At 44.5% G+C, this 27,524-nt stretch overlaps 1 protein-coding gene across 1 annotated transcript; it reads right to left on the bottom strand.

Annotated features, from left to right (window-relative positions):
* Positions 1-3,260: 3,260 nt before the first annotated feature.
* adnp2b (ADNP homeobox 2b) lies at positions 3,261-23,006 on the bottom strand. Its single transcript, XM_084327380.1, has 5 exons — positions 22,839-23,006; positions 21,557-21,626; positions 19,340-19,464; positions 15,153-15,302; positions 3,261-7,052 (listed from the first exon to the last, which is right to left on the bottom strand). The coding sequence occupies exons 3-5, from the start codon at positions 19,445-19,447 to the stop codon at positions 4,047-4,049; spliced, it is 3,264 nt and encodes a 1,087-aa protein (XP_084183506.1). The 5' UTR covers positions 19,448-19,464; positions 21,557-21,626; positions 22,839-23,006; the 3' UTR covers positions 3,261-4,046.
* Between the last annotated feature and the right edge of the window lie 4,518 nt (positions 23,007-27,524).

Below are 27,524 nucleotides of genomic sequence, written 5' to 3'. Positions count from 1 at the left end.
GCAGGTGATGAGGTGACTGGGACCTGATTCAGTCATTAAATCTTATTTTTTTTACTATAATTGTCATTTTTTTATTGAGTGGAAATCTATTGCTTTTTGATAAGTGGCCTTATGAGGTGATGGCACCTGAATATACAAACATGTTTACATATTAATATGAAAAACGCACAGGGGAATAAGGAGGGAATAGGTGTAATAATAATTCATAACTCTTAACCCTTTCACTACCACACTACAGAAGGTTAACCTTTCGCTACCACACTAGACTGTTAACCGGCTGTAGTGTGGCAGTGAAAGGGTTAACCCTTTGTTGTGTGGCAGTCAGTGGTGCAGTGGCAAATTGACAGTAGGTCAAACGCTCCACGCGCGTGCGCGCGCATGCACAGTTTTTTTTGGCTGCTCTCGTCCTGCAGCTGGATACTATTGCCTCACAGCGCGGCCGTCAGCGCGCGGCCCAGAGAGCGCCGCTGGCTCTGCGGCTCTGCAGCTGCATGCTTCTCCGGGAGTCCGGTTGGATAATGCCATGTAAAAAGCGATTGCGCGTACTTCAGCCTCAGTGAGCGAGGTATAACGCCGTTATACCGAGTTATACCAGCACTGCAACACTGGTGGCAGTGAAAGGGTCCTTCTGTATTGTCGCGGTTGAAAGGGTTAACCCGTTGGTAGTGAAAGGGGGTTAATACATGAACAAGAATATTGAAACTGCTGAACCAATTACTTATTAGGAAACAGATTTATTCATTATTTACACCACAATGACCTCATAAACTCCAGAGCTTGTACCAATCCAACCGCTTCTGGGTTCCTCTGGGAGCTCATCAACATTCCAACAACAGGTATAGAACATGAAACAGGGAGAGAAGTGCACGGACTCCTGAAAGGTCCTCAGCCGGCGCAGAGGAGACACAATCCAGAGACGTGACTTATTTATAGCTAAACCCAAAGAAAGGAAGACGTTGCATTGAGCTTCTCCATAAAAATGGTAAAATAAAAATCGGACATAAGTTTCAATTGACTGCCAATCTACACAAAGTATCAACACTCCACGGAAGGTTTTTGTAGAGTCTCCCCAGGTAACTAACTATCCACAACTTAAGGGGGACGCCACCCAAATTAAGAACTTTAATGTTATTTCCATGGGTGTGTGTGAACATGAGCGGCTCTCTCTCTTCCAAAGGCAGACAACGGAGAAAGAAAGACTTGAAACTTGTGATGTCATAAGTCTGGAGCCGCCCCGTCGACACTGAACGGGACCCGCAGAATGTTTTGAGCTTTTTGGGGCGTTTTATGTGGAGCTTTTATCCAAAGCGCTTTGCAATTTTGTTCCTCGCACCCACCCACCCACACATTCAGACACCGACGGCGGAGGTGCCAACCTGCTCATCATCAATTAGGGGTTAAGTGTCTTGCTCAAGGACACTCCCGACACACTGCCCAGGAATCGAACCGGGAACCTTGAGATTACCAAGACGACCGCTCTACCTCCTGTGCCACTGTCGCCACTCTCTGCGTCGTCTATAACATCTCTCCTAATTCATCGTCTATGGAGCAACTTTTGAATCCAAAATAATTTCAGTTTTTGGATTCGGGAGAGTCGTTCACGTTAGGAATAATGTGTATGAATTCTGAAATTGGGTGGTGTTCCCCTTTAAGTCTATACAAATATGTTGATTATATTGAGTAATAATAACAATACCGTTATACCAAAACACATGCAAACACCATAGTCGGAATTAGAACCAAGTGCTCAACATGATGGAAATACTTTTCAAAATCTGTCATATTTTGTACATTTTCAATTTAGCACAGAAGGCCGGATAACGGTTCATTTAAGAATGGGTGGCGCAGCGGACATTGCGCTCGTCACCAACGGCGTTGCCTCCGGCTTGGACCAGCCGTCATACTAACTCAATTGGCAGAGTTAGCGGGTGGAAGTCGATGGGTGGTAATCTGGACGTTGTGGACAGTGACTCCTACAGGTCGATTGGGGGTACGCCTGCACAGCAGAGACAGGAAATGGCGGGGGTAGTGTGAGCCTCCCACACGTTACACCTCGCCAATGAGAGTCCGCGCTGGCAGGTGAAAAGATGTGACAGGCTGCCTCCACATGTATCGGAGGGGACATGTGATGCAAGGCTTCTATCCTCCCTACAACCGGCCAGTGGGGGGCATATGCGAGCAACGTTCAAGACAGGGGAGGGGAGAATTGGCACAGCGGAATTGGGATGGGAGAAAAATAGAAAAAAAGAGAAAAAGTGGATAAAAAAAAAATAATAGTTTGTCGAGAATAGTGGGTCAACAGCACTTAATGATTTACCTTAAATAATTCAAAAATGTGGAACAAGGGCGACTGGGTAGCGCAGTGGACTAAGCACTCACCTACCACCGCAGAGACTCTGATCTAATCCAGCTGTCAGCAGTACCTCCGGCTTGGTCAGTCGTCCCTACTAACACAATTGGCAGTGTTAGCGGGTGGGAAGCCGGTGGGGTACAGTATGTCCCCTGGTCGTTGTAAACTGCGACTCCTACTGGTCGGTCGGGGCGCCTGTTCAGCAGGGAGGGGATCTGGGGGGAAATAGCGTGAACCTCCGCACGCATTACGTTCCCCCAGTGAGAGTCCTCGCTGTCAGGTGAAAAGAAGCGGCTGGCTGACTCCACATGTATCGGAGGAGGCATGTGGTAGTTCTACACCCTCCCCAGGCCAACAGTGGGGCAATGCGTGCAACGACCAGGAAGGGAATTGGCATAACGACTAAATTGGGATGGGTGAAAATGACAGAAAGCCCAAAAATAAATAGAATAACAAATAAAATAAAAAGTACTGGTCACTGGGTGAGAACATAACAAAACACAAACAGAATATAAATAGACAAAGACCCCACACAGTAGAGAAAGACGGGGCTTAATCCTCTAAATCACTTTTCCAGTATCAAACTATTTAACAAAAACAACCTTAAAACAACCTTATAGCGCAACAACTCTCACAACAATCATCTCTTTGTGACAGAAGATGACCATTTGACACAAATGAGGATTTTACTAGGAAAAATTAAACGTGTGTCCAGTGCTGGGAGAGTAGTTTAACTAGAAACTGAGCTACATGTCGTTAACTATATCTTGCAGTAGTTGGGTGGTAGTTCCAACTAAGTAGTTTGTTCAGTAGTTAACTGCTTTGGGTCATGTAGTCAATTTACAAACTACATAAAAAAAATAAACGAGAGCCCCCCCCCCCCCCCCCCCCCCCGATTCCACTTCCAACAACGCTGCCCATCTTACCTTCCCTGGTCCCTTTAATCAAACACTCTTGACTCGGTCAGTTTGATTGTTGCTCTGTGGTCCAATGTGACATTCCAGACTCAAAGATTGTGATTATTTTCTGCAATATAGCCGGTAGTTTTGGTACAGTAGTTTCCCCCACAACACTGAGTCTTTTAATAAGAGCTGAACATAATATCAGGTGAGGTGTGTAGTTAATACCTCAGCTGTGAGCTGGGAAGTGCACGATAGGTAATACAGAGATGTGTCTTGGTTTGGCGTTCCAAAGTCTATATTTCAACACAAGACAGCCATATGAATAACATAATGTGGAAGTAAAAAATAAAAATGTTAAAAATAAAATAAAAACAGACCAGTAAGCTTGCAAAAGAGAATTAAATCAATGTCTAACTTGAAGTTGGTAGCCATTGCTGAACGAGATTTATTTTTACTGATTATGCTTATTCTAAAATTAACATCTTTCACAGACATTCAAATATCAGCGCGTGTGTGTGTGTATTTTGTCATGTTTCGAGGGAACTCTTCTGAAGTGTTGTGATAAAATAAGGACCAGTTGGAATAAAATTGTCCATCATGAACAGAAACAGCAATATTGATGGACCAGTTAGGCTTCATCTGGGAAATAGTCGGTTATAGATGACTTCTTGTTTGGGAAATAAAGTAATACCGGTATGTAGTATATAATGTACAATGTATGTACAAAGTATACCAGTGTCGTGTGTAGTATATACTGTACAAAGTATACCAGTGTGCTCTCAGAAGGCCACCATTTAAGCTTTAGCCGTTTCCGCCACTTTTTCAGAGACATCTCCATTCGTGGTTTTACCGGCATCCGCGTTCTTTTCACCTTCCGCGTCTTCCTCCATTTCCACAGACGCTCGACTCTCCTCCTCCATCGGCTCCGGTGGTGGTGGTGGAGGAGCGGTCGGGGTCGCGGTGGCGTCGGCGTGCTCCGGCGGGTCGGCGGACGGGATGAGGAGGTTGTGTTTGAGTTTGCCCAGCTCCGTCATGTTGAAGCCGAGCAGCACCACCGCGCGGGTCCTCTGCAGGTTCCTCATGCACTTGGTGCGCTTGTTGCCGAAGTGGGCCGCCAACTCCGCCCTCGAGAGGGAGAGCTTCTTGCACAGCTCGTCCATCTGCTTCTTGGTGACGTAGGGATTGACGTGGAAGTATCGAGAGATGAACTCTTTGCGCTCGTCGGAGGAGCGCTGCTCCCTGGAGATGGGCTCCAGCGCCAGCTTCGCCGACGGGTCACTCGGCGGCTCGGGCGGCGCCGCGGCCGCGGCCGCCAACCTCTCCTGTTCTCGCTTCTTGCGCAGCGCCAGTCTCTCCTCTCTCTCGCGCTTGTTGGCCTCGACCACCTGCTTCCATGCCGCCTCCAACCTCTTCTTGCTCTGAAATTCTGCTTCCGTTTCCTGAGGATCAGCGGGGGGCGGTGCCGGGGGCTGGCGGGGCGGTGCCGGGGGCTGGCGGGGCGGTGCCGGGGGCTGGCGGGGCGGTGCCGGGGGCGGACGGATTGTAACAGGGGCACGGGCAGGTGCCAGGGTCAGAGCCAGAGTCTGAGACACAGCCATAGGTCGTGCTTGTGGCATCTGGAGGAAGTAAAGACCAGGCGGGTGGCTGACCCCAGCCTGGGGCGGCATCATAATCATTTTAGGTTCTTCCCTTACCTTTAGGTCATTGCTCTGTTGGGGCGGCATCATAGTCAGGTGAGGTTGTCCTCTTCCCGTTATGACTAGGTCATGGCTCCCTTGCACCACGGGCACCGCGGGCGGCGCGGGCATCTCGGGTTGTTTCTGAGGCGAACAACGGCAACGCTGCATGTGGAGCATCACCGCCTGTTGCGTGACCTTGCCCGTGTACACGCCGTTGCAGTATATGCATTTATAGGCCTCCGTGTTGAGTATGGCGTGGATGGTGGGCGCCACAAAGTGCTTCTGCTTCAGATGCTGGAGGTGCTTGGCTTCGTTGTGGAACGTCTCGTCGCAGAAGGGGCAGTACGCGCCGGTGACCTTGGAGGGCGCCTTGCAGATGTCGAGGTGGTTGCTCGGCAGCATCTTCAAGAAGATCAGGTCCAGGGAGTTCGTGACCAAGGCCAGGTTGAGCTCCGTGTCCCCCAAGACCTCTTTGGGCGCAGTGGTGTTGATGTCAAAGTAAGGAAACAGGAGCTTCCCGGCGCCATTCGTGTACACCCTGTACTCCTGTCGCAGGAAGTCGCAGTACGCCTTGTTGCTTGGATTGTGCGACTTCACGTGTTCAATGAGCTGTTTGATGGAGTAGAACAACGCTGAACAGTACAAGCAATTCAGGCCGTGGAGTAGGTGTTCAAATAGACCCTTTGACGACAGGAGGACTTTGCACATCAAGCATTTCACCGTTTTGTCCGGCATTTTCCTCAGGAACGGCGCTCGGGCGGCCACACTTTCATGCTTGGACGTGATGGATTTAGTCTTGTGGGCGACCTCGGTGTGCATGTCGAAGACACTGGAAGGGAAAAGTTCATTGCAAAGGGGGCAAGTGGTCCATTTCTTGGTTTGCGGTGCGGAAAAATTCGCCGGCTTGACGGGTTGAGGAGGAGGGACGGCCGCACTCTGACCATTGGGCACCGTTACGTTTAGGGGAGCGAAGGTGTACGTGGGCATGCCGTTCACTTTGTTACCCGTTGGGATCAGGTGACTCAGTAGAGACTGTGACGTCAACATGGTGCCTTGTGGCGTGGCTTGGTTGGCCATGGCCTGGGTAACCACGGCGACGGGCTGCGAACCAGACCGAGCCAACCCCGCCATGTTGACCTGTAAGCCCGGTGGAAAGAGGACTTGCTTGCCTTGTGGATTCTGCGGCGGTTGCCCGAGAGCGGGAGCCAGGGCCAGTGACATTTGTTTCAGAGAGGCGTTGGATGTTGTGGGAAGTTGGACCATAGGTGATCCTTGGTGTACGGCACTTTGAAAGGATATCGTAGCTCCTGGCCGAAGCAAACCTTTAGCCTCAGCGCTGGCCAGCTGCACTAGGGCTGAGGCTTGAGGGGGCAGGAACGCCTGGTTGCTCCCAGGGGCAAATGTCAAAGTGGTCCCGCTTGCAGCTCCTTGCAGCTGTTGCAAGGTCACCAGCCTCCCTTGTGGCTGTCCATTGTTTGATAGAACCAAGCGCCCATTACTGATCGCCTGAGCTTGCTGTGGTTTCGGACCAAGCCCTGGGAATGTTAAAAACAAGCCATTGCTGTTTGGCGTTGGTGTCGGTTTCGGTTTCATGAGCCTCTTATTCTCTGCAATTATAGGCTGCACTTGCGTGTTCACCCAGTGGTGCGTGGGCTCCACCAGCATGTGGTGGATCATGTAATCCAGAGTGCCAGTGTTCATCTTGCACACTTTACAGAAGTACATCTTCCCCCCGTTGGCCTGTATTCTGTGACCAATAAACTGTCGCGCTAAATGCTCCAGGTGTTTAAAAATGATGTGTTTCTTAATCACATAGACGGAAGAGCTCGGGTATCCACATCTCGTACACTGATATCTTTCATCGCTGTGTTGGGTGGGCAGAGCTACAGGCGCCGGCGGCTGGGCCACGGGTTTAGGAGGGGTGACGGGGCTGTGGAAGAACAACATGTGCTTCTTGAGGGCACGAGGGTGGCCGACGAACAGGCAGTCGGTGCAGGGCTGCAGGGTGACCTTGGCCCTCTCGTACTCGTGGACGCGGTTGACGTGACTCTTGTAGCTGTAGAGGTTCCGCGAGGAGTATTTGCAAAGGCTGCAGCACATCGCTCGCGTCCGATACGGCCACTGAGAGGGGAACAGAAACAGACCATTTTTCAGCAGAGTTTTTGGGACAGTACAGTAGGGATGGGCATTTTCCTTATTTTCTTCACAGATTGAGTGAGTTAATGACATGCATTTCAGAACTGAGCCGCTGAAACATAACCTACGCAAGAGGAAGGACATGTCGAAACAAACGACAACACGCCTATAAACACTTCCGAGTGGCTTGTCAGAGTAATCGATTATTCTGTCAAGAGCTTCATAATTTACTTGGAAATGTATAAATTGATGGGTTTTTCACACCTTTAGCTGGACTTAGGGCTGTTTGATATGACGATATATATCATGGGACGATAGAACATTTTCTATTGATAAGAGATTTCCCTCGATCATTTCTATTGAAGCAGACGTGCTCTACGGCAGTATTTTGCGCCACTCAGACGCTGCTTTACGTTCTCTACACGTGAGCTGAGCTCCAATGACAAACAAGGAGGAGCAGGAGGAATCTCCCCGCAACACTCCGATACACAAAAGGGAAAGGAGCTTGTACCTAAAGGGGGGGGGGGGTACTTCAAGTTCTGTCGTTTGGGGCGTGGTTTGGATACAAATAAATCTGACACTGATCAGAAAACGACTGTGCAAAGTCCGCTGCAGACCGATTTCCCACATCAAACTGCTCACTAAGGTCTAATGTGAGCCGTATGCATGCCCGCCTCTCTTGGCTTAACGTTGAAAATAGATTTTTTTTTTATTTTATATATAAATCTTTTTCCCCCTCCTTTTTCCTCAGATTTTCTCCCATCCCAATGTTAGTCGTTATGCCAATTCCCAATCCCCTTCCTGGTCGCTGCGCATTTACCCCCCCACAGTCGGTCTGGGAGAGTGGAGGCTACCACGTGCTTCCTCCGACACACGTCCAGCCAATCAACCGCTTCTTTTCACCTGGCAGCGCGGATTCTCACTGAGAGGGCGTAGCGTGTGGAAGGATCACACTATCCCACTTAGATCCTATCCTCGCTTAGCAGGCGCTCCGACCGAACTGTAGGAGTCGCTGTTTACAACGACCCGGACCCACCCCGCCAGCTTCTCCCACCCTCTAATACTGCCAATTGTATTAGTGTGAACGGCCAGTCAAGCTGGTGACAACCCCGGAGCTGTGAGCTGGATTCGAACAGGCGAATCCAGCCGCTCCGGGGTTGGTGACGAACGCAATCTCCGTTACGCCACCTGACCGCCCCAAAAAATAGATTGTCTTTTAATACACTTGCGCTGTTCAAGTTGGTCATGAGCAGTAAAACTCCTGTTTTTATACATAAACAGATTGTTTATAGTAATACTGTGCATGATCATTACACTAGAGGTTCCAGTAGTCAAGTGGGCAGCTTGAATTGCCAGGTCCAAAAACCAACGCTTTAAGGAGATCTTTTATTTTTAGAGCATTAACTCTTTGGAATAACCTGCCTCAAAACCTCTGCTGCATTTACAGTAGATTCACATAAAAAAATGTATCTTAAATTGTTTTTAACTCTTTCAGTGCCACTCACGAGATTTCTCGTGTTTTTTTATAGGTGGTTGCTAGCCACTCACGAGATTTCTCTGATTATTATTTTTTTTTTTTTTTTTGCGATCTGAAAAATTATTGCATCACCCGAGCCTACCCGAGTATTGCCGAGCTGCGCCGGTGATCACTGTGGAAAAAAGCGCCCCCTGTCGTCTCCCAGATGACATAAGTGATTTTGGAATGGACTCAATGAAAATGAATGGGGAAAAAAATCCGGTACTCCACATTTTCCAGTTCACTGATCCAGCCGGGGTTACTAGAGTTCATTCTGGAGCCTCAGATCCCCGCGGATCATGGAGATCCACTGTGTCGCGTTGGATCCATACACGTATCGATTTTTTCGAATGGTGATCAGGAATTGGAATATACCAGTTGGATACCATCTGATGTCAGGTAAGGACTCTATGTTATCAGTGGTAGGATAATCAGAGTAAGTTTGATGAAGTTATAAGCTGTTTTGTGAAATGTCTTCTTTCGGTCTCACTGTAAAAGTCCGAGAGGAAATCAACGAGGCGATTATCCGCGCGCGGCCATAATGTGCGTGCGTGCACGTATAATATTGATCATCTAGCGTTTATTTGAAAACGATTCATAAAAAGGCAGACGAATATCAACGTTGTGGAATATTCCACTAAAAGACGATTTTCATAGAATGCTCCAGAATGAGCTGTTTTTTATATCAAAACGGGGGCTTTTCTAACTGCTCTGAAACGGCAACGACGCGATAAAAAAACAATCTACCTTCACAGCACTGACTGGAAAATAGTCTTTGATAATGCGATCGGCAGATTAGACACATAGCCATAATTTAAAACATAGATTAGGCGATATTAACGTTAACATTGGCGCGGATGGTGGCATTCAAGCGGTAAAACGGAAAACCAGGCGTGGCATTGAAAGAGTTAACACTGTAAAGTATTTTGTTTTGTTTTTTTGTTTTCCGTTTCCTAGCTTGCATGTACTTTTAGCCATCCTATTTGTTAGCTTCATTATGCATTGTGTGTGGAGTACTGACTTTTAATAATTTTGTTTTGCAATAATAATTGTTTTTGTATGTTTCTTTTGTGTGGACTCCAGGAAGACTAGCTGGTTGCTATGGCACCAGCTAATGGGGATCCGTAATAAAATTAAATCAAACACCAACGTTGCAGAAGAGCCAGACGATCATCAGCTCCATCACTAGAGCCATGAGAGTAGAGCCAGACGATCATCAGCTCCATCACTAGAGCCATGAGAGTAGAGCCAGACGATCATCAGCTCCATCACTAGAGCCATGAGAGTAGAGCCAGACGATCAGCTCCATCACTAGAGCCATGAGAGTAGAGCCAGACGATCATCAGCTCCATCACTAGAGCCATGAGAGTAGAGCCAGACGATCAGCTCCATCACTAGAGCCATGAGAGTAGAGCCAGACGATCATCAGCTCCATCACTAGAGCCATGAGAGTAGAGCCAGACGATCAGCTCCATCACTAGAGCCATGAGAGTAGAGCCAGACGATCATCAGCTCCATCACTAGAGCCATGAGAGTAGAGCCAGACGATCAGCTCCATCACTAGAGCCATGAGAGTAGAGCCAGACGATCATCAGCTCCATCACTAAAGCCATGAGAGTAGAGCCAGACGACCATCAGCTCCATCACTAGAGCCATGAGAGTAGAGCCAGACGACCATCAGCTCCATCACTAGAGCCATGAGAGTAGAGCCAGACCATCATCAGCTCCATCACTAGACTCTAGAGCAGGGGTTCTCAAACTACGGGTTGCGACCCAAATTGGGGTCAGTGTTTGACAAGTGTCTGTGTCAAACACATTGACAAGTAAAATAAAATATATATATATATTAAATGTTCTGGCAACATATTTTGGCTAAATATGCCTCGTTTTATAAATGTGTATTGATAACATAGTGCTGTAATAAAATGTTCTAATAAATATGCACGATCAAATTCAACAACGTGTGCTTTTATTTTGATATTCCTTAATTCCACGTTTGAAATGACGCAATACATTAAGTGTGGGGGGTCCCCAAAATAAATCCTAAATAAAATGGGGTTGTTGTTGTATAAAAAAAGTTTGAGAACCCCCTGCTTTACTTGTTTGATACGACACTAGACTCTAGAGCCATGAGAGGCAGAGCCAGGCGACGCCGTTACATCATGAGAGGCAGAGCCAGGCGACGCCGTTACATCATGAGAGGCAGAGCCAGGCGACGCCGTTACATCATGAGAGGCAGAGCCAGGCGACGCCGTTACATCATGAGAGGCAGAGCCAGGCGACGCCGTTACATCATGAGAGGCAGAGCCAGGCGACGCCGTTACATCATGAGAGGCAGAGCCAGGCGACGCCGTTACATCATGAGAGGCAGAGCCAGGCGACGCCGTTACATCATGAGAGGCAGAGCCAGGCGACGCCGTTACATCATGAGAGGCAGAGCCAGGCGACGCCGTTACATCATGAGGCTCGTGTTGAAAGCACTGCTCAACGTCTCTTCCAAATAAGAGAAAAGAGAAAGTGCTATTAGTTCTAAGGCTGTTTCCCCGAAGCCTGTTTTTGGGATTCGAACTTCGTCAGGGTTTTACAAACGAACGTTCGAACCTTCGTTTTTAATTAAAATTTAAAAAATAAAATAAAAGTAACTTTTTTTTAATTTTTTATATATATCCTCAAACTAAATCCTCTATTTGAATAAAGTGATTAATCTGATTAAATTAGTCTCTTTTTTATTAAATCAACTTTCTTTAATGAATATAATGTTTTTTTTAATACTATAATATTAGTGTAGCCTAATCTTTATCTGCAACTGTGAAGAAAAACCACATTGGTTCAAACACAATGAATAGACACATAAAAAAAATTTAAAGTTTGAATTTTGATTTAGAATTCGAACGTTAACATAACGAACGAACGTTCGAACATTCGGGCTCAGCCTTAATTAGTTCACAGGATTATCAAAAAGTAGTCACGAGGCATGTAGTTATTTACATTGAATTTACAGAAAACGTACTATGTCGTTATCGAGATATGAAATTACCCATATCGTGATAGATCATTTTGTCCATATCGCACAAAGTATGTGATACAATATTATACACAATAAAAAACTCTAAATAAAAGGCTGGAGAGAGAGAGAGATGTGTCCACCACAGCTACATCCTTCTCAACTCTGCTCTCTGTGTGCAATATTATATCTAATGAGTTGCCAATGTTATGTTACACAGCTTGCCTATTAGTTACCTCATTATGAAATCAATCCCATGAATCGAATACTCAATGTTATGTCACTGTCAAATAGTCCAACATGATATGTTGGATTATAGCAGGGCCATCCGGGTACTTGATAGAAACGTTATTATTATTATTATTATATATTTTTTTGACAACATCTGACATTTAATTGTTGTTATACAATTAACAGGTAGGTCCGATCACGCATTGCGATTGGTCAAGAGCGTTCTAAACAGTGAGTATATTCATGATACACTCACGGTTAAATCACCATGAATATACCACTGTGCTGGCTTTAGAATGTTGTAGAAATATTGCCATTTTATCTGTACTCCCCTGTACAGTAAAGAAGCCTTGTGCAGAGTGATGAGAGACAACACAGCACCACGGTAAGTCAAAGTGGTCAAGGTGACTTCATACGCCCCAAAACTATGGAACAAACTGCCCAAAAACACCAGGGAATCCAACTCGCTAAATATCTTCAAAAGACTGTCTTTGCTCAAGCATTTAAATGAGATACCAGGGAGCAGTGTTTCCCCTACCATTGCCATGGCGGGTGGCCCGCCCCGCTAACGGGACCCCCCGCCCCCCTGAAAAATTTGAATACAATTTTTTTTTATATATTTATATATATATATATATATATATATATATATATATATATATACACACCGGTATATATAAAAAAATCATTATTTTTTTAATAATTTTTTTTTATTAAAGTTTGCTTTAATCACAGTATCGTTGGCGAGCTAGCTAAATTATACATACATTGGTTTTCATATAAATCAATCAATTCACTAAGACTTTAAAACGGTGGTGCGGCACGGTCTACGGAGACGCAGAAAAAACCTACCAAATCCATTCCGAGAAAATCCTATGGGAAACACTGTCCCTGTATTGTAAATAGTTCATATGTGTGTTGTAACTACTGTATGTAAAATTGTAAATAAGTTAATTTATGTGTTAATATTTATTTACCTAATTTATGTGCAATTTCATTTCAGCTCAGTGTAGAGAAATGCACCGATACTAACAACCGCCTTACAGCGCGCGTCTATGACGACACTGTTGACACCACGTATCTGTGACACACGCGCCCCGCGACAACACTAGTAGTTTTGGGGGGCCTACCACCCCCCCTGAAATAAATTCTAGGGGAAACACTGAGGGAGGCCAACTCTTTAAATGTTATGACACATTATCAGTATTTTGGCTGCACTATTTTTATTCTGCCTATTTTAATGCACGTCCTGTCAAATTAATGTGCCAGTTCTATGCAAATTTGATCTTACTACCTCTTATGCACTGTGCCGCCTAGACTCATTACATCAACACTGTAATTATTGTATGGTAAATGAGGGCTATTTTACTTTATTTTTATTGTACTGTAAATTATGAGAACTATTTTACTGCGCTGCACTATTGCATCATTTTACTCCGTCTATTCTATTTTAAAATTGCCATAGAATCTAAACGTAAACAAAGACCTATTGAGATGTTAGTTCCCAATATGAAAAACTATGATTTAATGCTCTATGCCTTGCCTTATGCATTGATCTGACAATTTTGTGCTAATATTATGCCTGCCTTTTTTTCTTTTTTTTACTGCTGTGAAGCACTTTGAGCTGCAATTCTTGTATGAAAGGTGCTATACAAATAACGTTTATTATTATTATTATTATTATTATTATTATTATTATTATTATTATTATTATTATTATTATTATTATTATTATTATTATTATTATTATAAACCACTTTTGCCCAGAGGTATCTTTTTGGTATTTCTGCATTTCAGACCTAAAGGAAGAGCCAACAGAGAAAACACAGCTGGTGATTTACTACGTGGCCTTTTTGCCTCTATTAATTTCCTATGGAAAAGGACATCCTGGGATGGTAAATGGACTGCATGTATAGAACAGTTTTTATCCAAAGCCCTTTACAACTTATGCCTCACATTCACCCATTCACTCACACATTCACACACGGACAGCAAGGTGCCAACCTGCTCATCAGGTGCAGTTAGGGGTTAAGTGTCTTGCTTAAGAACATTTCGACGCGCTACTGGGACAAGCCGGAATATAACCGGGAACCTTCCGATTACCAGACAACTGCTCTACCTCCTGCCGACGCAAACCTATAACTCTTACCTATAACTACTATGAATTTTGTGTTTAATACTCCTGATTTTGCTCTCAGCGTCCACGGGCAGAGAGATTGGAGAGCACAAAGTAAGGTTTACGAATGTCCTGGGTTATCAGTAAGGGAAAGCTAGCTTAGTGCATGACTTTACGTGCGGAATAGACTAGCTAGTAGCTAGCATCCAGCTCGGAATGATGTTTGTTATGGTTAGGCCCACTTTTTAATGATCAAAATTAGGGATGCACCGAATGGGAAATTCTTGGCCGAAATCAATACCGAAAATAGAAAACAGTTGGCCGAAAACCGAATGCCGAAAATGATTCATAGAATAGAATTTTTTTTACCAATGTTGTGGAACATTATGATTATGGAAAAATATATGATTATGGCAAAACTTAACTTAAATAATAAATAATCACTATTATGGGCCCATAAAACATTTATTCAGCACTTCTGAATGCATACAGCACATTAATTCCATCTTTTCTCTGGCTGCCGCGGCGGACATCTGTGCTCTACTGAGCGCACCTTTCTAGTCCCCAGTTGAATGTGCTCTCTTGACGCGGCACAGTAGACGCGCGACGTGTATGCTCGAGAAAGATTATATTATCAACGACAGACAGCGTCAATGTGAGAAACACTATTCACCCCCCCCCCCCCCCCCCCCTCTCGCTCTGAATAATATGCATATTAGATCACTCAGTGATTAACCGCGACGGGCATATAGTAAATAAGGATGTTAAAGACGCATTTATTGGACGCGTTGCGCGCAGAGTTTACATAGAAACAGCGCGACTCCCGACAGCGCGACATCATCACAACAAGAACAACACACGTTAGGTTACAGGTTGTTTCTGTTTCGGTATTATATCTTCGGTGAAAAAACTCTTTCGGCCAAAAGCCGAAAGGCCATTTTTTGCCATTTTCGGCCGAAAACTTTCGGTAGCCGAAATTTCGGTGCATCCCTAATCAAAATCAAATCCTTTCCGACGTCATGTCTCACCGGACTATACCGTTTTGAGAGTTTCTTTGTGTGTGTCTGTAAACTGCAGCCTTTTCGATATTGCACATGCTCAAATCAGGCTTTACATTTTAATTAGATTAATCAAACCAGCCCTAATTATTTGAAACAAGTATTACAGACGGCTATTCAAGATCATAGTCGTCATTGAAGGGCAGAGTGTCATACATACCTTTTTCTTCTGCTTGACATGGAAGCCATCCGTGAAATCAACCCACTCGGTGTCATCAAAAGCCTCATCGTCAGAGTTTTCATCTGGCTTTCCATCTGGCTTTTCATCTGGCTTTCCATCTGTCTTTTCTTCTGTCTTTTCACTGAGGTCCTGGAGAACGGTGACATACAGACAGTTAAAACACAAGTCTTCTGCAACGCTGTAGAGTTTTAAGTGGAAGCCTATCCCTCGTAATACACACACTTTACATTTTAGTCTACATTTAAAAAAAAATTAAAAAAATCCCCTTGTCAGAAGATTTGATCATTTCGGTGTGATTCGCCTAGTCTTGGATACATCTGCCGTAGATAAATCTGCCATCACTCGGTACAATGGAGCTGAATGGCACATGGCTTGTGGCGCGCAAAGCACAGAGAGATTCATGACCCGTTGCTCAAGAGATAACACACAGAGCACTGAGAGCAGTTTCACGTAGCGCCACAATCCGGGTGCGGTTCAGCTTCATTGTATTGGAGCGACGGCACATATCCCCAAAACATACGGGAATCTTCCCAAAACGACCAGGATGGATAGATGGCAGGGGTGGGCAAAACTACCAGGATGAATAGATGGCAGGGGTGGTGGGCAAAACTACCAGGATGAATAGATGGCAGGGGTGGTGGGCAAAACTACCAGGATGGATAGATGGCAGGGGTGGTGGGCAAAACTACCAGGATGGATAGATGGCAGGGGTGGTGGGCAAAACTATTAGGATGGATAGATGGCAGGGGTGGTGGGCAAAACTATTAGGATGGATAGATAGCAGGGGTGGTGGGCAAAACTATTAGGATGGATAGATGGTAGGGGTGGTGGGCAAAACTATTAGGATGGATAGATGGTAGGGGTGGTGGGCAAAACTATTAGGATGGATAGATGGTAGGGGTGGGCAAAACTACCAGGATGGATAGATGGTAGGGGTGGGCAAAACTACCAGGATGGATAGATGGCGCAGGGGTGGGCAAGACTACCAGGATGGATAGATGGTAGGGGTGGGCAAAACTATTAGGATGGATAGATGGTAGGGGTGGTGGGCAAAACTACCAGGATGGATAGATGGCAGGGGTGGGCAAAACTACCAGGATGAATAGATGGCAGGGGTGGTGGGCAAAACTACCAGGATGAATAGATGGCAGGGGTGGTGGGCAAAACTACCAGGATGGATAGATGGCAGGGGTGGTGGGCAAAACTATTAGGATGGATAGATGGCAGGGGTGGTGGGCAAAACTATTAGGATGGATAGATAGCAGGGGTGGTGGGCAAAACTATTAGGATGGATAGATGGCAGGGGTGGTGGGCAAAACTATTAGGATGGATAGATAGCAGGGGTGGTGGGCAAAACTATTAGGATGGATAGATAGCAGGGGTGGTGGGCAAAACTATTAGGATGGATAGATAGCAGGGGTGGTGGGCAAAACTATTAGGATGGATAGATGGTAGGGGTGGTGGGCAAAACTATTAGGATGGATAGATGGTAGGGGTGGTGGGCAAAACTATTAGGATGGATAGATGGTAGGGGTGGGCAAAACTACCAGGATGGATAGATGGTAGGGGTGGGCAAAACTACCAGGATGGATAGATGGCGCAGGGGTGGGCAAGACTACCAGGATGGATAGATGGTAGGGGTGGGCAAAACTATTAGGATGGATAGATGGTAGGGGTGGTGGGCAAAACTACCAGGATGGATAGATGGTAGGGGTGGGGGGCAAAACTACCAGGATGGATAGATGGTAGGGGTGGTGGGCAAAACTACCAGGATGGATAGATGGTAGGGGTGGGCAAAACTACCAGGATGGATAGATGGCAGGGGTGGTGGGCAAAACTACCAGGATGGATAGATGGTAGGGGTGGTGGGCAAAACTATTAGGATGGATAGATGGTAGGGGTGGTGGGCAAAACTACCAGGATGGATAGATGGTAGGGCAAAACTCACTAAATTACTAGGGAACTATTCGAATACAACATGGGAAACGTACAAAATGTTGCTACCATGAAACATCTCAAGTCTCTCTTTCTTCATCCTTCTTTTCCCTCGGCTGTTAAGCTACCTGGCTAGCTAGTGAGTTGTACCCAGCGGTGTAACAGTTAATAGGCTCTACTCTCAATACACTACTACACTACACAGTGTAGGTGCCGGTAAAAACAAGGGGAAATATATTTTTTGGAACTAAACAATATTCACAACGATTTGAATATTTGAAAAATTATGCCCATCCTTAACACTTTGAGTGCCAACGACGAGATTTCTCGTTAGTTCATGCCAACCGTTGAGTGCCAGAGAGACGAGAGATCTAGTTTTTTTTTTATTAGCGATTTCCATTAATATTTCACCAATCTAGCCTCACGTTACCACTGGAACTCTCTCTGAGCTCCATTGGGAAAATACCGCCCCCTATCGTCTCTCCGGATGGTACTGCACCCCTTTGGATTGGATTGAATGAAACGCATGGAGAAAAGTCCTGCTTCCACATTTGACTTGTCAGACAAGTAACCCGAAATGATCGAAATCATCGCCGACCACCAGAACAGCGGATAATGTGTTTCCAGTACCCAGCGTTGGATCAATAAACGTGATCGATATTTGGAATGGCGATCAGGAATTTGAATAATCTTTTTGGAGAACATCTGATCTGAGGTAAGGAATCTATTTTACCAGTCTTGGGATAATCAGAGCTTTTTTCACAGATATATCAACGTGGGCCCTATGTGTGTGTGTGTTGATCAGGAAATAGATAATCGATTTTCAGCCCGCTTCCCTAGCGTGCATAAGTACACATATACTATCGATAATCTAGTGTTTATTTGAAAACTATTCATAAATAGGCCGAAAAATGACAAAGTTTTGACCTTCAAAGCTTTTTTTGGCAATCGAAGCTTCGGGGCCGAGCTTCGACTTTAATTCGAAGCTTCGGGAAAAAAAATATTAATAATTTTTTATTTATTTTTTATCTTATGTTGTGGGACTTGTACAGCACTTTGGTAAACTTTGTTGTTTTTAAATGTGCTCTATAAATAAAGTGGATTGGATTAATAAATTAAGTAGCTCCTTTCGTGACTGTGACGCAGCCAACAAGGTTTCACTCGGCTGTGTGATTTAATTCAAGGTGGATCGCTGTTGTCGTTTGAACAACTTCAGATTTCATGGGAACTACCAATCCCCCAAATCAAGAATGTTTAAGATGAATGAAGTAAGATTTAGATTATTTGAAATATGGCCTGTGTAGACTAAACTATGCACAGAATTATGTCAGTCTACAAGGTCCGGATTCTACATGGTCCGGCAATGTAGACCTTGTAGACTCCACTACAGACCAATTATCAGTGAATGTTCATGCATTTTTAAGAAGGGCTACTTCCACAAAAAAACAAAGAACTCACCAAAATATCTCAGTAGCACCTCATCTAAATGTTCTATTTCATATATGGAGATCCATATTTATTTATGTATTGCATGTATTTCTACATTTTATTTCCTATTTTGTTTATTCATCCCAGTATCTTTCTTTCTTATGTGTGGAATTCTACAAGGCATGTAGGTGTATATGTGTTTGAGGATGATATCCTTCAAACAGGCAATAGTGATGATATAATTTGGGCAGTGCTGAGCTGGGTTACTTTCCTCCAGTGTATTTGTCCCCCGGCCCCACCCAATGGCCCCATGCACACACACAAAAATCGAAGTAAAAAAAAAAAAATTAAACTTTGATTTTTTTTTTTATGTTCGAAGCTTGTGCCATCAAACGAAGCTTCGAAGTATTTAAGACAACCCTAGTTTTTTGTGTATTCCAGTATATTCCAGTAAAGGGCGATTATCACAGAATCTTCAGAAATGTTCTGGAACTTTCCAGGAACAGGCGTTTTTCAAAATGGTATAAAACGGAAATGAACCGATTAAAAAACAATCCGTTTCGACAATGTTGACTGCAAACAAGTCATTGATAAGCGACGGCCATATTATACACATAGCCATAATTTAAGATATAGTTTATCCGTTCGCAAATATGAGAGCTCTATCATTGAAGTGGGTGTTGGCACGCAACGGGGTTCCGGGGCACCGGACCCTTGGCACTCAAAGTGTTAATAGATAGCACTCCGGGTAAGGCGTAAACTGGCCCTTTAACAAACAACTGAAGTGAATGTACCCAGCATACCTTGAGCAGGTTCTGGCAGTCCTCCAGCCCAAATCCACATAGAAGGGTTTTCACTTTCCTCCTGGTTTTTCGGATCTTCTCAATACTTGCAACTGGAACCTGATACATGGTCTCCTAGTAGTAGCCTAACAAACATGAACAGAAAAGAGTGCCGTGTTATAAAACCCGAGCAGCGGATATAAAACATGAGCAACACAAGTGCTTTTCATATCAAAAGCAGAAGAATTTGGAATGCTGGTTATTCTGCCCTCCCTTACAATAGAATCAATTCTGGGTTTAAAATGAAGAAAAAGAAAAATAGCATTATCGGTTTTATGTTTTTTTTTATTATAAAATACATATTGACTCACTTATTAAATCTGGTTCAATCATAAAGGGGATTAGAGATGTGCAAGGATATCTACTTAACCAGTCATTTTAAATTAAATGAACACATGACATAATAATAAGCGAATGAGCAAAGGTCTAGACCATTTCCTGCTTACTGCCAGTGCAAAGAAACAGCTAGGGCAAAAAACTAAAAGAAAGAGAAGCTTGACCTTGCTCCGAGGAACAGCGCATTCTCACTCTAGTGCCAACCTCACTCATGCACAGAGAGATAGAGAGGAGTCGGTTTTACAAGTGTTGCTACTAATGACGAGTAAATTATAGGGGTGTAACGATTCGACCCCACAACGATTCGATTCCGATTCTTCAGGCAACGATTCAATGCATCATGAAATCTCTTCATTTTACCACGTTTCAATTCGATACATTTTCGATCAGTTAATTCCTCAAAAAAATTTGAATACACAAATGTGGCTGGGGGAACTGATTCACTCAGCATGAATGGACTATAGGTTAATAATAGGAGTGTAAATATTTGACCCCACAACAATTCGATTACGATTCTTCAGGCAACGATTCAATATTAATTTGACTTCCATTCGATGCGATTGGACCTTAGGATCGATGCATTGCGATGTTTTGCGAATGTTGCAATTGTTACAGTTATCCTGCAGGCTCTCTGTATTTTTGTAGTTAGCTAGCTAACATCATGCACTAGTGGCATTTGTTGTGATGACGAGGAGATGATGTTGTAGGATGTCGTCTGGTAACGTTAGATGGATTTGTATTGTCATGTTGAGAGCGAAAGTGAGAGAGAATCAGAATATAAAATGGGCAGATTGTGCGCGGCACATAACAGCCCTGGACAGTTAGCCATCACAGGAGACCACTTGGAAACACATTACGTAAAAAAATCAAAATGTAACCGGGTTAATGACAGCGGATAGTCGCCCCTAAAAATAGCCGTTATGCACATCCCTAAAAAGGGGATATACATACAGGAGACGAGTTAAAGATAGATTTTTGAACCTAGAGACATCAAAGGGGGTGTAACCAGTTTGGTTTTGCACACTGAGTGGGTGTGTATTGTGTAACACCCCTGCAAGTAACATCGTATGGTGCATCACTTCCATTTAGGACATTTCCAAGTAATAATTTTATTTAGATGACTCGTTATCTCTTAGGAGACATGGTAGGCTATATGGTACGATTTGGGCAAACCTGACCAGCAACAGTCATAAAGGAGTTGCCTCAGCATTGTTGTTCCAATTTAAAAAAGGAACCTATATTGTTGCAAAGACAAGTTAATACATTTAACCCTGTATGTAAAATGATTGCTAAGTCAGATGTGAAGAAAGGGCTGTATGGGAATGCTACATAAAAATGCCTTTAGCAATCACAGCAAGTTTTATAATGATTTTATTGAGATTGAGAGCATTAGCTGTGATCTGTAGCTATGCGTCTATTGCTGCATTACCACCATTATTGACATTATCATACTGGCCAATACTAACCTTCCATGCATCTCACGAATGAATGCATACAACAATTAATGGGGGACCCTGATGTAAACAAGACGGAAGTCTTTCTCTGCATCCCCTTAACAATTGTGTGGATTGAGTTGTACTGTACCCATTCTGCAATCTGTTAACGTTTTCAATCAATCAACGCTACAGTTGTAACTGTAAAGGCAGGGCTATGCATTGCCTCAATATTACATTTCCAATATAACATTTGGTGGGAAATATTTTGGGAATATGACAGTCAGTGTCAAATGAAGTAAATCATGTGCCGACCTAAACTTCAGTTAACGTTATCAATTCTGATACATCTCTAATTTCAATGCAGGTCAGCGCAAACATAATATTTTTGCCCAACATTTTAGCTTACTTAGCCTGTTGAGTTGTCAATTAGAGCCTCAGGAATCCCGCGGGACGGAGTCAATTTCACTATCAATCCACTGGACAGGAACAAATCCACGGGAGTGGATCAGGAAAAATAAATAATCAAATACAAAAGAAAGTTAATTTCTCCATATTATATATATTCGTATGAATAGTACATGACTACATGTTTTGTCGATTCTGAATGACACTGGCCATTCTCGGTTGTTTCCAATTCAAAATCGTTGCATTGCGTCATAAGTAGCCAATATGATGAGGGGGGGTCTTGCAAACACCGGGCTCATCAATGCATGTGATTGGTGTTGTTGTGGTGGTTGCCATCCGGTCGCGTCAACAACATAGGTTAATGTGGTCCGTGTGAATCTCGTATAGGAAAGTGTTGACATTTTACTAAATATACGTTCAATTAATTGTTATGATACTACTATAAATTAATATGATACTCTTTTTGTATCACAAACAGTACTGTATTTGTACATCTGGTATGTCATAAATGTCTAGATATAGCAGTACTGTCTATCTGTATGTAATATGTATGTCATGTATGTTATGATGAATTGGAAATGGGGGACCTTGATGTAAACAAGACGAACGTATTTCTCTGGTCTGCATCCCCTTAACAATTGTGTGTATTGAGCCGTACTGTATTGTACCCATTCTGCAATCTGTTAATAAAATGTTCAATCAATCAATCACGATCATTTCATTATTGGTTGAGTATTGGTTGAGTAAACACAGAGTGACACATTATTAGAAGATTACATGGGAGTGTTGTATTGCTGTAGTATAATAATGGAATACATGCAATGTATGGAATATAATCAGACATGCTAGGGCTGCCACCACCCCCTTAAAAACGGGAACGGGAGGAGTCATTTTTTTTGTAATCGGGAGGAGAAGAAGAGAAGACGGGGTCGGGATTTCATTTAACTGAGTCACGGGAACGGGAGTAAGAAAAAATCATACCGGTCAGTCTCAACAATGTGAGCCACTAGCAGCTACTACAGTAGTTATTTAGCACATTCCTGTTAGCTTAGCATGCATGCTTACTAGTAGTGTAACGTTACTGCCTGACTGTAATGACAGAAGTTGAAATGTGCTTTTTTTGTGGTAAACTTCTGTAATGACAGGAGGCAGTAACGTTACACACTACTAACTAACTAACTAGCACCATGCAGTGCCATGATGCTGCTGCTACTGTTTATGGTGCATGCTCACAACATCAACAACAACAAAACAGACGTGGTGGTGCACGCTGAAATAATTACCTGTGTGTCCTCCTGGGTGCAGAACCAGAACCGTTCACCGTCTGTCTGTCGGTCTCTCTGTCTGTCTGACGGGAGTGACGGTACCGGGAGCTCCGCAGCAGCTCCGTCGCTCCTCTACCACAAAATACAGGGCAAGCCAGCTGTGCATCCAAGGAACCCCCCGCCGGACGGCAATAATAATAATTAAGGACCCCCCGCGCCCCCTCCCCAATTTAGAAATGGATTTATGAAATGACTACTTGAATCTGAAATGTTATTGTTGCTAATTGGCCCACAGATAAACAATAATTTCGATTCTGCTTTTGTCTCTCTCTCTCCCCTGTTGAGGAAAAAAAATGGCGCTCGAGTTCAGGATCTGACGTCACGGGACCGTTTGCATAAGCGCCCACAGAAGAAGAAGAACCAATGGGGATGCTTCTCGACCTAACGTTGAATAACTTCCTCATACATAAAAGCAACACTGATACACGTTGTGTTATTGGTGCCGAAAGATCTCATTCATGTCTTTTACATTGCAATTTAATGTGATAATTGATCTGTTAATTGGATTTCACACTGTGTGTGTGTGTGTGTGAGTTGGCTAGGTCATGGTGGGGGGCGTGGCTCCAGCGACCCAACAGAGAGTCACGTGGTGTGTGCTGGGCTGACCAATGAGCTGTCGAGAAAGTGAGCTAAATGGGCGGGCTGATGGGGATTTTGTGGTGACGTCATATCATGCCACTTTTCTTAGCCAATCGCAGTGCTTTTATCATTTGAATTGGGGGGAGAAGTCAGACAGACGTTTGTTGTGCATATACGCATGCGTTCAGGTTTACTTAGCTAGCTTGTAAGAACTTTTAAGAGTATGTCGATTGCTCGATTAACGGAAACACAGTATTAGCTAGCTGTAGTTGCATAATGGAGTTTAAGGGTATCTAGAACGAGACTATGGTTTATAAGCCGGTAAAAGTTGAGAAATTACGCAGCAAATTAATTCACTTTTAGATCCTGCTAAAACCTTTGAGATGATGTAACGCAGTTTGTGTTTTATGTTTACCCTCCTCTTTATTGATTTATTGTTTTGCAAACAAGATTGTTGTTTTGCGAAGCCCCCCCTGACCCCCTGCAATTTTCATATCGCCCCAACAGGTCCACGGAGGACGGCATAGCCCATGTGCTGCACACGGCACCATCACACCTGGACAAAAGGCAGGGGAACTATGTGAGAATGCTATTCATCGATTACAGCTCAGCATTCAATACCATAGTCTCCTCCAAACTCGTAGCCAAGCTCAGGGACCTGGGCTTGAACTATGACCTCTGCCAGTGGGTCTTGGACTTCCTGACGGGTAGACCCCAGGTGGTGAGAGCAGGCAACTGCACCTCCTCATCCATCACTCTCAACACAAGGGCCCCTCAGGGCTGTGTTCTGAGCCCCCTCCTCTACTCGCTGTACACACATGACTGTGTGGCACAGCGGAACAACAACACAATTAACAAGTTTGCTAACGACACAGTCGTGGTGGGCCTGATCTCTGCAAACGACAAGAGGGCCTACCTGGTAGAGGACTTGGCACGGTGGTGTCGGGAGAACAGCCTCTCCCTAAACGTCAGCTAAACGAAAGAGATGATTGTGGAATTTAGGAGGTCGGGGGCCAGGGACTACAGCCCCCTCAGCATCGACAGGGCACCGGTCAAGAGAGTGAACCGTTTTAAGTACCTCGGAGTCCACATATCCGAGGACTTGACATGGACCACACACATTGACAGTGTAGTGAAGAAGGCACGGCAATGCCTCTACTTCCTTAGGCGCCTAAGGAAGTTCAAAGTGAGTCAGAAGATCCTCAAGAACTTCTACTCGTGCACAATAGAGAGCATCCTGACTGGTAACATCACCTCCTGGTTTGGGAATAGCACTGCACAAGACCGCAACAGACTACAGAGAGTGGCCCGTTCAGCCCAAGGCACAATTGGAGGTGGGCTTCCCACTCTCCAGGACATTTATAACGCGTTGCAGGGCCAAGGCTAAGAGAATAATCAAAGACTATAGTCACCCAAACAACTGCCTCTTTGAACTGCTGCGGTCAGGCAAGCACTACCGGAGTCTCATGGCCAGTACGCGCCTATGCTTTTACCAACGTGTTCGTGTTTCCGGGTTCCCGTTTTGCGCTCTGATTGGCCAGGTCATGTGACATGTGCGCCAATCGTGGGACGGCAAGTTCTGCACCTATTTCCGGGTCGAACAGCCTGCAAACGACCTAACGCCTAGTTTATCACTGGTTAAGCTTAGGCGACTCTTTCGCAGTTGGTTAAGGTTAGAGTTTGGAATCAGGGCAGGCGTTCTATCGCCATGCTCTAAGACAAACTCTAACCTTAACCAACTTCGAAAGAGCGCCTAAGCTTAACCAGTGTAGAAACTTGCGGTCCCACGATTGGGCGTACATGTCACATGACCTGGCCAATCAGGAAACACGAACGCGTTGGTAAAAGCAATCAGGCGGCCAGTACAGAGAGACTCAGAAGGAGCTTCTATCCCCAGGCCATCAGGATGCTCAATGACGATGACACTATGTAACAACTAGGGGTGGAACGGTACGCATTCAAACCGTACACCGTTCGGTACGACCTCCGCGGTTCGGGGCATGTGTGTATTGTTCAGTTATTGGGATGCAGAGGCAGTAACTAAGTTAGCCGCGAGCTAAGCTAGCTAAAGTTAGCCGCGAGCTAACCGTGGAAACACTCACAGCGAAGTGATTCCACGACACCAGTTCCATTAGTGGGGAAGGGGGGGGGGGTATATTGACGAGGCATGACAACAGAGGTTCAAAGATAAATTCACATTTATTAGCTGTATATATATATTTAGTACACATGATTTATTTATTTTAAGTGACTTTTCCTTTTTGGGCAGGAAAATCAATCGAGTGGGGTGTCTAAAATATGTGTTTTTTTGTGGGGAATTCAAATATGGGATTATTTTTCGGATCGGATAAATCTAACCTAGATCGTTTTGGATTTCAAAATGGCAGATTTAACCATTTTTCACCCCTTGGCCATACATGGATGCCAACATGAATCTGAAGGAAATCCTATCATGCAAGGTGTCTAAATTATGTGTTTCTTAATGGGGAATTCAAATATGAGTTCATTTTCCGGATCAGATTACTCTAACCTACATCATTTTGGATTTCAAAATGGCCGATTTTACCATTTTTCACCCCTTGGCCATACATGGATGCCAACATGAATCTGAAGGAAATCCTATCATGCAAGGTGTCTAAATGATGTGTTTCTTAATGGGGAATTCAAATATGGGATAACTCTAACCTGCATAATTTTGGATTTCAAAATGGCTGATTTTACCATTTGAACCCATATGGTATTGTATTACAAAATTGCCAAATTTACCCACCCCCTTTCAAAGATAAAAAAATATATGGGAAATCATTTATAATGACAAATCCATCAAATCTATTAACAAGTGAACTGTATATAACTGGATACAACTACAAAGATCAATAATAATAATAATACTAACAATAATAAATTGTATTTGTAATGCACACAAACACCTAAGTGCTAAATCTCGATCTCCTGACTTCTTGAACTTTGCCAGGTTCCAATGTCTTGATTGGACTCATTCTTGGACAGAAAGGTCTCCTACTGTACTGCTTTAGCCACCAACCTACAAACAAACTTAAAGTCAACGTCAGCCATAAATAGGTGAGCTCTTTCCAGAACTACTCAGCAGAAACCTCAGTAACCATTTTAACAAACTTCTCAATGTATTGAGAAAATCCATGGGGCTCCATCAATCCTCTATCTTCTTGAATTTGATCAGGTTGCACAAGTCCTGCTTGGATTCATTCTTGGACATCAGCCTCCTGCTGGTCTAAGCCCTGATCCCTCCATCCCTTTTCTCTTGTGAAAAGTACTTAGCAGAGGCCTCAGTCACCATTTGAACAACCCTCTCGATGCTTTGTGTGTGGCAAGGCCAGTCGAGAACCTCCATGGGGGTGTTGATGAAGTTCTTCACCTCAGAGGTGCTTAGGGAGCAGGTGAGAGGTGACTCTGACACATATTTTCTTTTTTTTTAATCTTTTTTCCCCTCCTTTTTCCTCCGATTTTCTCCCATCCCAATGTTAGTCGTTATGCCAATTCCCAATCCCCTTCCTGGTCGCTGCGCACTTACCCCCCACAGTCGGTCTGGGAGAATGGAGGCTACCACGTGCTTCCTCCGACACACGTCCAGCCAATCAACCGCTTCTTTTCACCTGGCAGCGCGGATTCTCACTGAGAGGGCGTAGCGTGTGGAAGGATCACACTATCCCACTTAGATCCTATCCGCGCTTAGCAGGCGCCCCGACCGAACTGTAGGAGTCGCTGTTTACAACGACCCGGACCCACACCGCCAGCTTCTCCCACCCTCTAATACTGCCAATTGTATTAGTGTGAACGGCCAGCCAAGCTGGTGACAACCCCGGAGCTGTGAGCTGGATTCGAACAGGCGAATCCAGCCGCTCCGGGGTTGGTGACGAACGCAATCTCCGTGACTCTGACACATCTTCTGACCAACTGATTAAGCCACCAATGCTGGAAGCATCACTATTGATGTGAGGTGTTCTTCTGATCCTGACAGAGGAGTCTCCCAGCTGAGTGTCTGGATCCCCCTCTCCCCTGATGGCCAGGATTCTCTCCACCCCCTCA

This window comes from Notolepis coatsorum (genome assembly GCF_963971535.1).
Source record: "Notolepis coatsorum genome assembly, chromosome: 13".
Lineage (NCBI taxonomy): Eukaryota > Metazoa > Chordata > Actinopteri > Aulopiformes > Paralepididae > Notolepis > Notolepis coatsorum.
The sequence above is the reverse complement of the archived record's forward strand: the minus strand, read 5'-3'. Positions and strand labels throughout refer to the sequence as shown.

Bases quoted from the DNA above. Each gene is read 5' to 3' on its own strand.
- adnp2b (XM_084327380.1), bottom strand. From the start codon at position 19,447: ATGTATCAGGTTCCAGTTGCAAGTATTGAGAAGATCCGAAAAACCAGG. The intron at 15,303-19,339 runs GTATGCTGGGTA...ACCGTTCTCCAG, and splicing joins ACTGCCAGAACCTGCTCAAG to GACCTCAGTGAAAAGACAGA. The intron at 7,053-15,152 runs GTATGTATGACA...TTCCCCTCTCAG, and splicing joins ATGTCAAGCAGAAGAAAAAG to TGGCCGTATCGGACGCGAGC.